The sequence below is a fragment of the Bufo bufo genome, chromosome 4 (genome assembly GCF_905171765.1).
Source record: "Bufo bufo chromosome 4, aBufBuf1.1, whole genome shotgun sequence".
Classification (NCBI taxonomy): domain Eukaryota; kingdom Metazoa; phylum Chordata; class Amphibia; order Anura; family Bufonidae; genus Bufo; species Bufo bufo.
Genome location: NC_053392.1, coordinates 214,147,126 through 214,160,413, shown reverse-complemented (window position 1 = coordinate 214,160,413; position 13,288 = coordinate 214,147,126). Strand labels below are relative to the sequence as shown.

Genomic DNA, 13,288 nt, shown 5'->3' with positions numbered 1-13,288 from the left:
AGCTCTGTGTGCTTTTATTGTGTAAAAAAAATAACGATTTGATACATATGCAAATTAACATAAAAGAGTCATATCTTACTTGTGTGACCAGAGAAGAGTCCTATTTTCAAGCTCTGACTAGAGTTGAGCGAACACCTGGATGTTCGGGTTCGAGAAGTTCGGCCGAACTTCCCGGAAATGTTCGGGTTCGGGATCCGAACCCGATCCGAACTTCGTCCCGAACCCCATTGAAGTCAATGGGGACCCGAACTTTTCGGCACTAAAAAGGCTGTAAAACAGCCCAGGAAAGAGCTAGAGGGCTGCAAAAGGCAGCAACATGTAGGTAAATCCCCTGCAAACAAATGTGGATAGGGAAATGAATAAAAAAAAAAAAAATAAATGACCCAATATCAATTGGACAGAGGTCCCATAGCAGAGAATCTGGTTTCACGTCAGCAGAGAATCAGTCTCTTCATGCCATAGCAAAGAATCTGGCTTCATGTCAGCACAGAATCAGTCTCTTCATGCCATAGCAGAGAATCTGGCTTCATGTCAGCACAGAATCTGTCTTCATGTCAGCACAGAATCTGTCTTCATGTCATAGCAGAGAATCTGGCTTCACGTCACCCACCACTGGAACAGGCCACTGTCACACATTTAGGCCCCGGCACCCAGACAGAGGAGAGCGGTCCCGTAACAGAGAATCTGGCCTTATGTCAGCGCAGAATCTGTCTTCATGTCATAGCAGAGAATCAAGCTTCACGTCACCCACCACTGGAACAGGCCACTGTCACACATTTAGACCCAGGCAGAGGAGAGAGGTCCCGTAACAGAGAATCTGGCCTGATGTCAGCACAGAATCTGTCTTCATGTCATAGCAGAGAATCAGGCTTCACGTCACCCACCACTGGAACAGGCCACTGTCACATATTTAGGCCCAGGCAGAGGAGAGAGGTCGCGTAACAGAGAATCTGGCTTCATGTCAGCACAGAATAAGTCTTCATGTCATAGCAGAGAATCAGGCTTCACGTCACCCACCACTGGAACAGGCCACTGTCACACATTTAGGCCCCGGCACCCAGACAGAGGAGAGGTTCATTCAACTTTGGGTTGCCCCGCAATATAATGGTAAAATGAAATTAAAAATAGTATTGAATGAGGAAGTGCCCTGGAGTAGAATAATATATTGTTAAGGGGAGGTAGTTAATATCTAATCTGCACAAGGGATGGACAGGTCCTGTGGGATCCATGCCTGGTTCATTTTTATGAACGTCAGCTTGTCCACATTGGCTGTAGACAGGCGGCTGCGTTTGTCTGTAATGACGCCCCCTGCCGTGCTGAATACACGTTCAGACAAAACGCTGGCCGCCGGGCAGGCCAGCACCTCCAAGGCATAAAAGGCTAGCTCTGGCCACGTGGACAATTTGGAGACCCAGAAGTTGAATGGGGCCGAACCATCAGTCAGTACGTGGAGGGGTGTGCACAGGTACTGTTCCACCATGTTAGTGAAATGTTGCCTCCTGCTAACACATTCCGTATCATGTGGTGGTGCAGTTAGCTGTGGCATGGTGACAAAACTTTTCCACATCTCTGCCATGCTAACCCTGCCCTCAGAGGAGCTGGCCGTGACACAGCTGCGTTGGCGACCTCTTGCTCCTCCTCTGCCTTCGCCTTGGGCTTCCACTTGTTCCCCTGTGACATTTGGGAATGCTCTCAGTAGCGCGTCTACCAACGTGCGTTTGTACTCACGCATCTTCCTATCACGCTCCAGTGTAGGAAGTAAGGTGGGCACATTGTCTTTGTACCGGGGATCCAGCAAGGTGGCAACCCAGTAGTCCGCACACGTTAAAATGTGGGCAACTCTGCTGTCGTTGCGCAGGCACTGCAGCATGTAGTCGCTCATGTGTGCCAGGCTGCCCAGAGGTAAGGACAAGCTGTCCTCTGTGGGAGGCGTATCGTCATCATCCTGTGTTTCCCCCCAGCCACGCACCAGTGATGGGCCCGAGCTGCTTTGGGTGCCACCCCGCTGTGAACATGCTTCATCCACATCCTCCTCCACCTCATCCTCGTTCTCCTCGTCCTCCAGTAGTGGGCCCTGTCTGGCCACATTTGTACCTGGCCTCTGGTGTTGCAAAAAACCTCCCTCTGAGTCACTTTGAAGAGACTGGCCTGAAAGTGCTAAAAATGACCCCTCTTCCTCCTCTTCCTCCTGGGCCACCTCCTCTTCCATCATCGCCCTAAGTGTTTTCTCAAGGAGACATAGAAGTGGTATTGTAACGCTGATAACGGCGTCATCGCCACTGGCCATGTTGGTGGAGTACTCGAAACAGCGCAACAGGGCACACAGGTCTCGCATGGAGGCCCAGTCATTGGTGGTGAAGTGTGTCTGATCCGCAGTGCGACTGACCCGTGCGTGCTGCAGCTGAAACTCCACTATGGCCTGCTGCTGCTCGCACAGTCTGTCCAGCATATGCAAGGTGGAGTTTCACCTGGTGGGTACGTCGCATATGAGGCGGTAAGCGGGAAGGCCGAAGTTACGCTGTAGCGCAGACAGGCGAGCAGCGGCAGGGTGTGAACGCCGGAAGCGCGGACAGACGGCCCGCACTTTATGCAGCAGCTCTGACATGTCGGGGTAGTTGCGAATGAACTTCTGCACCACCAAATTCAGCACATGCGCCAGGCAAGGGATGTGCGTCAAACCGGCTAGTCCCAGAGCTGCAACGAGATTTTGCCCATTATCGCACACCACCAGGCCGGGCTTGAGGCTCACCGGCAGCAACCACTCATCGGTCTGTTGTTCTATACCCCGCCACAACTCCTGTGCGGTGTGGGGCCTGTCCCCCAAACATATGAGTTTCAGAATGGCCTGCTGACGTTTACCCCGGGCTGTGCTGAAGTTGGTGGTGAAGGTGTGTGGCTGACTGGATGAGGAGGTGGAAGAAGAGGAGGAGGAAGCTGAGTAGGAGGAGGAGGAGACAGGAGGCAAAGAATGTTGCCCTGCGATCCTTGGCGGCGGAAGGACGTGCGCCAAACAGCTCTCCGCCTGGGGCCCAGCCGCCACTACATTTACCCAGTGTGCAGTTAGGGAGATATAGCGTCCCTGGCCGTGCTTACTGGTCCACGTATCTGTGGTTAGGTGGACCTTGCCACAGATGGCGTTGCGCAGTGCACACTTGATTTTATCGGACACTTGGTTGTGCAGGGAAGGCACGGCTCTCTTGGAGAAGTAGTGGCGGCTGGGAACAACATACTGTGGGACAGCAAGTGACATGAGCTGTTTGAAGCTGTGTGTGTCCACCAGCCTAAATGACAGCATTTCATAGGCCAGTAGTTTAGAAATGCTGGCATTCAGGGCCAGGGATCGAGGGTGGCTAGGTGGGAATTTACGCTTTCTCTCAAATGTTTGTGAGATGGAGAGCTGAACGCTGCCGTGTGACATGGTTCAGATGCTTGGTGACGCAGGTGGTGGTGTTGGTGGTACATCCCATGTTTGCTGGGCGGCAGGTGCCAACGTTCCTCCAGAGGCAGAGGAAGAGGCCGAGGCGGCGGCAGCAGCAGCAGAAGAGGCCGAGGCAGCAGCAGAAGAGGCCGAGGCGGCAGCAGCAGAAGAGGCAGCAGGGGGAGCCTGAGTGACTTCCTTGTTTTTAAGGTGTTTACTCCACTGCAGTTCATGCTTTGCATGCAGGTGCCTGGTCATGCAGGTTGTGCTAAGGTTCAGAACGTTAATGCCTCGCTTCAGGCTCTGATGGCACAGCGTGCAAACCACTCGGGTCTTGTCGTCAGCACATTGTTTGAAGAAGTGCCATGCCAGGGAACTCCTTGAAGCTGCCTTTGGGGTGCTCGGTCCCAGATGGCGGCGGTCAGTAGCAGGCGAAGTCTCTTGGCGGCGGGTGTTCTGATTTTGCCCACTGCTCCCTCTTTTGCTACGCTGTTGGCTCGGTCTCACCACTGCCTCTTCCTCCGAACTGTGAAAGTCAGTGGCACGACCTTCATTCCATGTGGGGTCTAGGACCTCATCGTCCCCTGCATCGTCTTCCACCCAGTCTTGACCCCTGACCTCCTGTTCAGTCTGCACACTGCAGAAAGACGCAGCAGTTGGCACCTGTGTTTCGTCATCATCAGAGACGTGCTGAGGTGGTATTCCCATGTCCTCATCATCAGGAAAAATAAGTGGTTGTGCGTTAGTGCATTCTATCTCTTCCACCCCTGGGGAAGGGCTAGGTGGATGCCCTTGGGAAACCCTGGCAGCAGAGTCTTCAAACAGCATAAGAGACTGCTGCATAACTTGAGGCTCAGACAGTTTCCCTGATATGCATGGGGGTGATGTGACAGACCGATGGGCTTGGTTTTCATGCGCCATCTGTGCGCTTTCTGCAGAAGACTGGGTGGGAGATAATGTGAACATGCTGGATCCACTGTCGGCCACCCAATTGACTAATGCCTGCACCTGCTCAGGCCTTACCATCCTTAGAACGGCATTGGGCCCCACCAAATATCGCTGTAAATTCTGCTGGCTACTGGGACCTGAGGTAGTTGGTTCACTAGGACGTGTGGCTGTGGCAGAACGGCCACGTCCTCTCCCAGCACCAGAGGGTACACTAACACCACCACGACCATGTCCACGTCCGCGTCCCTTATTAGATGTTTTCCTCATTGTTCCCGTTCACAACAATTTTGAGAATGGCAAATTTGGGAATGCTTTTTCAACCCAGAACAAAAAGTCTGCTTTTACGGTCACTACAAATAACTTGACCAGCTAAAACTGTGCAGATTTGGTTGAATAGAGATGTGAGACCTGTTTTTTTTTGCGCTGTGTGACAGTTATAGGTTTAATCACAGAATGACACTTCTATCAGCACGCTAGCGTGTGTCTTAGGTTTTTCTGAATCACACTATCAATACCTTCAATTTAAGATTTTTCTTTTTGGGATAGATTTCAAGTAGGCCTCAAATACCACAAACTAGTTATTTTCAGAATGGCAAATTTGGGAATGCTTTTTCAACCCAGAACAAAAAGTCTGCTTTTACGGTCACTACAAATAACTTGACCAGCTAAAACTGTGCAGATTTGGTTGAATAGAGATGTGAGACCTGTTTTTTTTTGCGCTGTGTGACAGTTATAGGTTTAATCACAGAATGACACTTCTATCAGCACGCTAGCGTGTGTCTTAGGTTTTTCTGAATCACACTATCAATACCTTCAATTTAAGATTTTTCTTTTTGGGATAGATTTCAAGTAGGCCTCAAATACCACAAACTAGTTATTTTCAGAATGGCAAATTTGGGAATGCTTTTTCAACCCAGAACAAAAAGTCTGCTTTTACGGTCACTACAAATAACTTGACCAGCTAAAACTGTGCAGATTTGGTTGAATAGAAATGTCAGGTCTATTTTTTAGGCGCTGGGTGACAGGCTCAACTTGCCCCTGATGTAATATATGGCCAAAAAATAACCACACTGTTGATGGTTAAATGCACTTGGGTGACACAGGCTCAGCCTGCAGCTGATGTAGTATATGGCCAAAAAATAATCAGACTGTTGATGGTTAAATGCACTTGGGTGACACAGGCTCAGCCTGCAGCTGATGTAGGATATAGCACAAAATAACCACACTATCGATGGTTAAATACACTTGGTGATAGCTCGTGCTGGCGCACCACAAGTCACAAAATGGCCGCCGATCACCCCAGAAAAAAAGTGATCTAAAAACGCTCTGGGCAGCCTCAAAAAAGTGAGCAAGTCAATAATAGCACTTCAATGATCCACAGCTGCAGATCGATCACAGAATGAAGTCTTTTGGAGGAGTTAATCTGCCTAATCTCGCCCTAACGTCGCAGCTGCAACCTCTCCCTATACTGATCATAGCAGAGTGACGTGCGGCGCTACGTGACTCCAGCTTAAATAGAGGCTGGGTCACATGGTGCACTGGCCAATCACAGCCATGCCAATAGTAGGCATGGCTGTGATGGCCTCTTGGGCCAAGTAGTATGACGCTTGTTGATTGGCTGCTTTGCAGCCTTTCAAAAAGCGCCAAGAAAGCGCCGAACACCGAACCCGAACACGGACTTTTACGAAAATGATATTGAACTATACAGTTCGGGTTCGCTCATCCCTAGCTCTGACACATCTCAGGTTAATTTGCATATGTATCAAATAGTTTTTTTTACACAATAAAAGCACACAGAGCTATGGGGACTGGGTATTGCGGATGTGCTAGCGGCCATGTAGCAACCCATGTCCTCAGCTCTATACCCAAAATCCCGGTGACAGGTTCGCTTTAAAGGGAACCTTTCACCTCATTTTCACTTTATAAACTAGCAACAGTACCTTATAGATTATCTTCAGTGTGTTCTTATACATGTTAGTGCCGCTTTCCTGCGCTGTATATTCTTGAAAAAATCGTCTTATAAAGTTCACATTTCCTGCTCCAACAGTCACGCAACAAGTCAAGGGGGTATCCCTTCCCTCACCTCTGGCTGTACCTCCCCTGCCCTAACCCCGCCTCTATGCTCTGTAATTGACAGCCGGCTCAGTCGCCGGGACCGCGCTTGTGAATTCTGCGCATGCGCCGTCCTCCTCATTCGCCGCGCGATCCCGTCTTTCTTGCGGACACAAGCGCGATCCTGTAACAGAATCGCGCATGCGCCGTACGCGATGCCTGCCTGTCTGCTCTCCTGTCTGCTCTCCCGTGCGCGCGCTCCCCTATCTTCAGGCTCCAAGTGCCCCACGTGATCACTGTAGACTTGCCGCAGATGGCAGGAAATGTGAACTTTATAAGACGATTTTTTTCAAGAATAAACAGCGCAGGCGGCACTAACATGTATAATAACACACTGAAGATAATCTATAAGGTACTGTTGCTAGTTTATTAAGTGAAAATGAGGTGAAAGGTTCGCTTTAAGCGGACAGATGATATATATAAAAACTAGTTTCATTTTTTAATAGGCTTTATAATCTGTTGAATTTGTCACTTGTATCTTTTGATTTACATTTGCTTATAAACAGGGAGATGTTCGTAACATTAAACGGGAGCTTGAAAAAACTGGCCAAGAGAAGGAGAACCTTATCAGCAAAATGGAAGAACTCAAACTCTTCAATAATATGTCCGATAAAGAATTGAAAAAGCTTAGGACATCCAAACAGGTAATGGGTCTTAAAACCAGTGCATGTTCTTACACAGTAGGTCTTTTGGCACTTTACACATTCAATTCCGTATTATTTCCAAGTGCCATCAACAAGTTTTCTACTCCTAATGACTTGCGATTTTCACACCGGGCCCATTCAGTTCTATGGAGCCTGCGTTGCGTGAAAAACGCACAAAATAGAGCTTGCTGCGATTTTCATGCAACGCACAAGTGATGCGTTAAAATCACCGCTCATGTGCACAGCCCCATAGAAATGAATGGGTCCTGATTCAGTGCGGGTGCAATGCGTTCAACTCACGCATTGCACCCGCGCGGAAAACTCGCCCGTGTGAAAGGGGCCTTAGTTTTTTAAAATATCTTTTTTTTTTTTTTGTTCTTCTGATGAATTACAAGAACAGAAAAATAACGGTGATGTCAACTCTCCTTTACTCTGGTGCTGAAACTACACAGCTCAATCCATTGTGTAGTGTACGGAGCTAGATATTGCAGTGCTGCTCCCAATGAAGTGGATGAGGGCAGCACTGCAGGAACCAGCTCAGTCCAGTACACAGTGAATGGAGTTTTGTAACCGACACCGATTACCAGTGCTGAAGCTACTAGCGAACAGCTGATTGGCAGGGTGTAGGTTCTTGACCTTACCAGTCTGATATTAATGGCCTGTCCCAAGAATAGGCCATCAATATAAAAATCCTGGAAAACACCTTAAGGTCTCTTTCACACGGGCGTGTGCGCCCCGTGGTCGTGCTGCGGCCCGCAAAATGCAGACAGCAATGCACGAGCACAGTCTGTGGGGCAGCCGCAGCGGATTGCGGACCCATTCACTTGAATGGGTCCGCGATCCAGCCGTTCCGCAAAAAGATAGGACACGTTCTATCTTTTTGTGGAACGGAAGTACGGGACGAAACCCCACGGAAGCACTCCGTAGTGCTTCCGTAGGGTTCCGTTCCGCACCATTCCGCATCTCCGGATTTGCGGACCCATTGAAGTGATCGGGTACGCATCCGTGATGTGGAATGCCCACGGAACGGCACCCGTGTATTGCCTGTGTGAAAGAGGTCTAAATAAGAATAATGTGCTCTTTTTAAAATTTCAACAGTTTATGATCTTAGGCCATACGAGTGTATTACTGTAGTGCAGTGGCGGCATGAAGCGCACGGCGTCATAGCAACCAATGACGTCGTGCGCTCCTGCTGTCAGCCGTGTGCATTCGGTAGGCAAGCAGGCAAGTGCTGGGAAGGAACTGTTCCTGACAGTCGCCTGCAAAATCTTTTAATATAAAACGGCCCTAAAGCTTGCACATTTCTGAATAAATACAATTGTTGGGGTAGAATGAGCCCCGGGTTGTTGATATGGGATAGAGCTTCCACTAAAAATGGTTAGATATAGACTACTTTATCGCACTGAACACACCAAGTGTAAACTTTGAGATTTTTTTTTTTCTTTTATTTGTATGTGTTGTATGTGTTATTTGTTTTATATGTTTTATATATTTTGCAGGATTTTATGGTTGAAGACAATATCCTGAAACTGGAAATCAAGCGACTGAGAGACATGCTACACAATAAAGCGGACAATGTGTTCTCTTTGGAAAAACGCAAGTTGCTATTGCAGGCGGCTATGAAAGAGAGGACACAAGAGATTGCTATACACAAAGAGATGCTGAAATCGCAGATACGGCTTGCAGACCAGGAGAGACAGACTATAAGGTCCCTGTATTTTGTAATTGAGATGTTTTGAGATATAGTCCACTATATCATGTGCAAACTACATTTTATTACAGTTTTACAAAAGTGACTGTAGAGTTGAGCTAACGGCTTAAGCCTCTGAGACTTCAAATGACGATGTGGTCAATCAACATGAAGAGAAAGCAGCCAATTTGTGTTTCCTAAAAGAAAAACACAGGAACAGCGTATGCCGGGCTATGATAACCGGGCATGCTGCCAGATGCTGCGCCTGGCTAGTGTAGATTTCAGTTTTCTTTTACGCCAGAAAACTGGCCACAGGCTCCTCCTCCTCCACTCCCCTTTTCCGGAAAGTTGCGAGGTCAGCGGAGAAACGATGCTTGCGTATGATATTTTTGCACCAGTGCAGTTGAAAAAGTTGCACATATGCAATTTGCGCCTTTTTCACGCCACAAAATGGTGTATTTTGATGGTAATTGTGGCCCACAGTTATTCGAGATCTCAATGTGTATTCGCTGCAACAGTTGGTTATATTCTTTGCTGATGATTAAAAACACCGATTAAATCTGGGAGGATGATAAAGTTATATGCAGAACATAATCCCGTTAGTACAAAATCCAAGTGTCCAGTCCAACATAACTATGAAAGGATTGTTCTGCAAAGTATTTTATGTGCTCATGATGTATAGTTTGAATTTTTGAGAAACATTTTTAATGGAAAAATCTTGCTTTTCTATACAGTCAAGAAGTTCATGAGAGACTTGCAAAAGTTGATAAAATGAGAAAAAGATTTGAAATAATTACTGTTGCAATGATGCCTCCAGAGGGTGAAGAGGAAAAGTCACAGGCATACTATATCATAAAGGTAATAAACTCCCATACAACCAGACCTAAAAATTCAGCACAGTACTACCTTGCAGCACACTAAAAAATACATATTCTACATATGAAAGGAGAATAATACAGATATTGTGAGATGTGTGGTGTGAGATTACCAGCATTTTACTTATTAAGTGATATTCTCTCATGAGATGTCTATCCTACGTGTTTGTTGGGGCCCCCCAGTGGTTATGTTGTGCGCTGCGGCCTGTAAGGGTTTTTGCTAGCATGTTGCGATATTGTATTGAATTTGTTTCATGAGAAATTAGAGTGGGTTATCTTTGGAGCTGAGGTAAGGGTGGACACATCTATACTACACACAACAGAAGTAAATACATGTGGCCCTCTGGTGTTCTGTCTGCTTGGACTGCATTTTTTTTTGTTTTAATCATCAAGCTCAGAATTTTTTTGTGAGAACAAGGGTTATGTTTCCGATATTTTCAGGAGAGATGTTAACGGGAGATATGGAAAAAGTAATCAGACTCCCTGTAGACTATAACAGATAGTGGCTATGTATGTGTTGTCACCTCTGTGCTGCATACTGGGGCAAGCAGGACACATGAATATAATGTGCAGCCCCCAGATGTAGGGCTGCAGCTATGGACCTTTAATGAACAACTAATATACCAAGGCCCCCTAGTGATCAAATTTCAATGAGTTATTCTTGTGAAAATCATAATTTACTTGCTGTAATGTCCCTTTAAGGCTGCACAAGAAAAGGAAGAACTTCAGCGGGTTGGCGATGAGCTGGATGCTAAAATTCGTAAGGCTGAAAAGGAAATCGGTGCTTTAGAGAACACCCTTCAAGTCATTAATGGCTGTAACAACTCCTATAGGAAATCATTTAACAAAGTGACTGAAACAAGTACGTTTTCTACTACACTATGTGAAACATGTTGCTAATACATTATTATCAGTGACTGTATGAAAGTTTGTACTTAAAAGGGAATGTGCCAATTTTTTTTTTCTGCCAGTAACACATCTCCTTTTTTTTAATCTGCTTTTCTTTTCTTTTTATATTCTATTTTCTGAACATGATTATGGTGGTAGCCATCTTGCCTGAGTTGTTCTTAAATAGAACCTGTCACTGCAAAATGCAACGCAATCCGAAAGCACCATGTTATATATAGCAGGAGGAGCTGAGCAGATTGATATGTAGTTTTGTGGGAAAGTAGTCAGTAAAACCTGTAATTTATACATTTAAATATTTTCTATTTCTGACTCCATTGGTCACAGGCGAGGTGTCATCAGTGATTGATAGATAGATACACATAAAATGCTATCAATCATTCTAACCCTGCCTCTAACTGCGGTCAAGTGATCTGTACAGACCAAGAAGTGGTGCCTATTATTATTCTTAGTGGCCAGTGCAAAATCTTCAGGATTTTATGTTTTTTTTTTAATATAGATATTGACATAACCTAAAAAATTCTTTAAAATATGTTTAACATAAAAACATGATTTAAACACCACATAATTTTCTGATGACACATTCCCTTTAAATATTTACTACATACATGATAAACTTAACCGTAGGTGAAGAGTATGAAGAAAAGAGTCAATTAGAAGAGAAAAAGAAAGCAGCTGAGGACAAGTATAGGTACAAGAGGAGACAGATAAAAGAGATCCAGGAAGACATGCAGGTAAGAGTTTTTTGGCGATACTTTAAGGCTACCTGCCACATTGCGGATTATGCACAGGTTTTCATGCAGAAAATCTGCAGTGTAATACAGTTTCAGCAAAGTGAATGAGATTTGACTCAAACATTTTTCGTATATTTTCCAAGTGTAAATTGACCTGCCATGTCAATTTTGAAACCTGCAGCATGTCAATTGTTTGATTTTCCATGCAGATTTCACCCTTTGTGATTCAAAAGGTGATATTGGGGTAAAACTGCAAAATTGGCTATTAAACATGTGCAGTTTGGTGTTTTGAAATGCAGAGAAATCCGCACAAAAATCCATGCAGAACCTGTGTTTGGAAATCCACACTCGAGTACGGGTTCCCTAAAGGGGTTTTATGACATCTTAAACAATTTGACAACATGAATGAAATGACAAAAGACAACAACAACAACAATTCACTTGTTAAATCCCCTTCTGCTCTAGCTCTGCTGCTTTGGTGGCGTCTGCTGGTCTTTGTTTCTAACATTACATTGACCTGTGCAACCAATCACTGGCCTCAGCGTTATACAGCTAATGGACCTCTTAGGCCGGTGATTGACTGGCTGCAGTGGGTACATGGGTAAATGGGTAGATCATCGCTGCAGCAAAGTAGAAAATGACTGGCGAGGACCACCAGAGCACTTTAACAGGTGAGTATAGGGTTTATTGCAATTTTATACCATGTCTTCCTCTTGGTCAAACCTTTTACGACCTCAGGAAAACCCCTTTAAACCATTCTGATCACTAGTTAGGCTAGTTTTAACGTAGCGCTAAAACCATCAAGCAGGTTGTTTCAGCAGATGAACAGCCTGCTGGAGTTCATTGTATCCAGCATAGCTGGAATAGGCTGGAGCACCTCCAGGCCCCATTGACTATAATGGGACCTGGTGGGGATTCTGCCTGTTTCCAGCATGAGCGCCTTGATTCAGACAGACAAATACTGGTGCTTGCACAGGTTTTTGTCCGTCTGAATCCCAGTGCTCATGCTGGATCCCATTATCCCCTTAGTGACCACACACATTTTTCAAAAATCGCATTCCAAGAGCTGTAACTTTTTTTTCCATCAATGTACTTGTATGAGGTCTTATTTTTTGCAGAACAAGTTATAGTTTTTAATGCATCATTTTGGGTACATGTAATGATTGATTAAAGACAGTTGTTTAGCTAAAACCCTCTTTGTTTACGTCAGTAAAAATTGGTCACTAAGGGGTTATAGTCAATGGGCTCCGGCAGGTAAAGATAGTATCCAGCTATGCTGGCACAGCCTGCTGAATGATTTTAACGCTAGTGTGAAAGAAGCATTACAGCCTGTATTATTACGGTCCGTAGAGTTACATTATACTCCTATCTAGCATTAGCTGAGCTCCTATAATGCATTGTGCAAATTAACTTTAACCTACATAAGATTACTTCACAGTACCTACTGTAAAGACTATATACAGTATGACTATATATTTACTAGTATCATTGTCACATATAAAATGTCTAGCTACACCCGGATGGTCAAAGAGCCAGGAAGTATTTCAGCTCTCAAGCATGCAGAACTGTGAATGCAGCTCGATATGTTATAATGCTTTACCAGTAAATGTGGGCAACACAGTGGCTCAGGGGTCCTAGGTTCAAATCTGACCAAAGACAACATCTGCATGGAGTTTGTATGTTCTCCCTGTGTTTGTGTGGGTTTCCTCCCACACTGAAAAGACGTACCGATAGGAGATCTAGATTGTGAGCCCCACTTACTCTATATGTTAGTAAAATAAATAAAAAATAATTACAGTATCTAAGTGTAAAAGCAACTCCCAGGGCAGCATAAAGTAGTGATGGACATCAACTATAGTGGTGTGTCACTTGTTCTCATATTCATGAGCAACAGCTTTCCTGCCTTCTGGAGCTTCCCTGACCACGCACCCTCACCTACTGCACCACTGACTGAAAGCTTT

At 45.5% G+C, this 13,288-nt stretch overlaps 1 protein-coding gene across 1 annotated transcript in view; it reads left to right on the top strand.

Annotated features, from left to right (window-relative positions):
• CCDC39 (coiled-coil domain containing 39) overlaps positions 1–13,288 on the top strand; it is a 63,207-nt gene that overhangs the window by 37,319 nt on the left and 12,600 nt on the right. Inside the window, exons 12-16 of the mRNA XM_040428274.1 lie at positions 6,985–7,122; positions 8,622–8,830; positions 9,547–9,670; positions 10,390–10,549; positions 11,221–11,327. Of these exons, the coding sequence (XP_040284208.1) occupies positions 6,985–7,122; positions 8,622–8,830; positions 9,547–9,670; positions 10,390–10,549; positions 11,221–11,327 (738 nt within the window). The remainder of the gene's footprint in view (positions 1–6,984; positions 7,123–8,621; positions 8,831–9,546; positions 9,671–10,389; positions 10,550–11,220; positions 11,328–13,288) is intronic.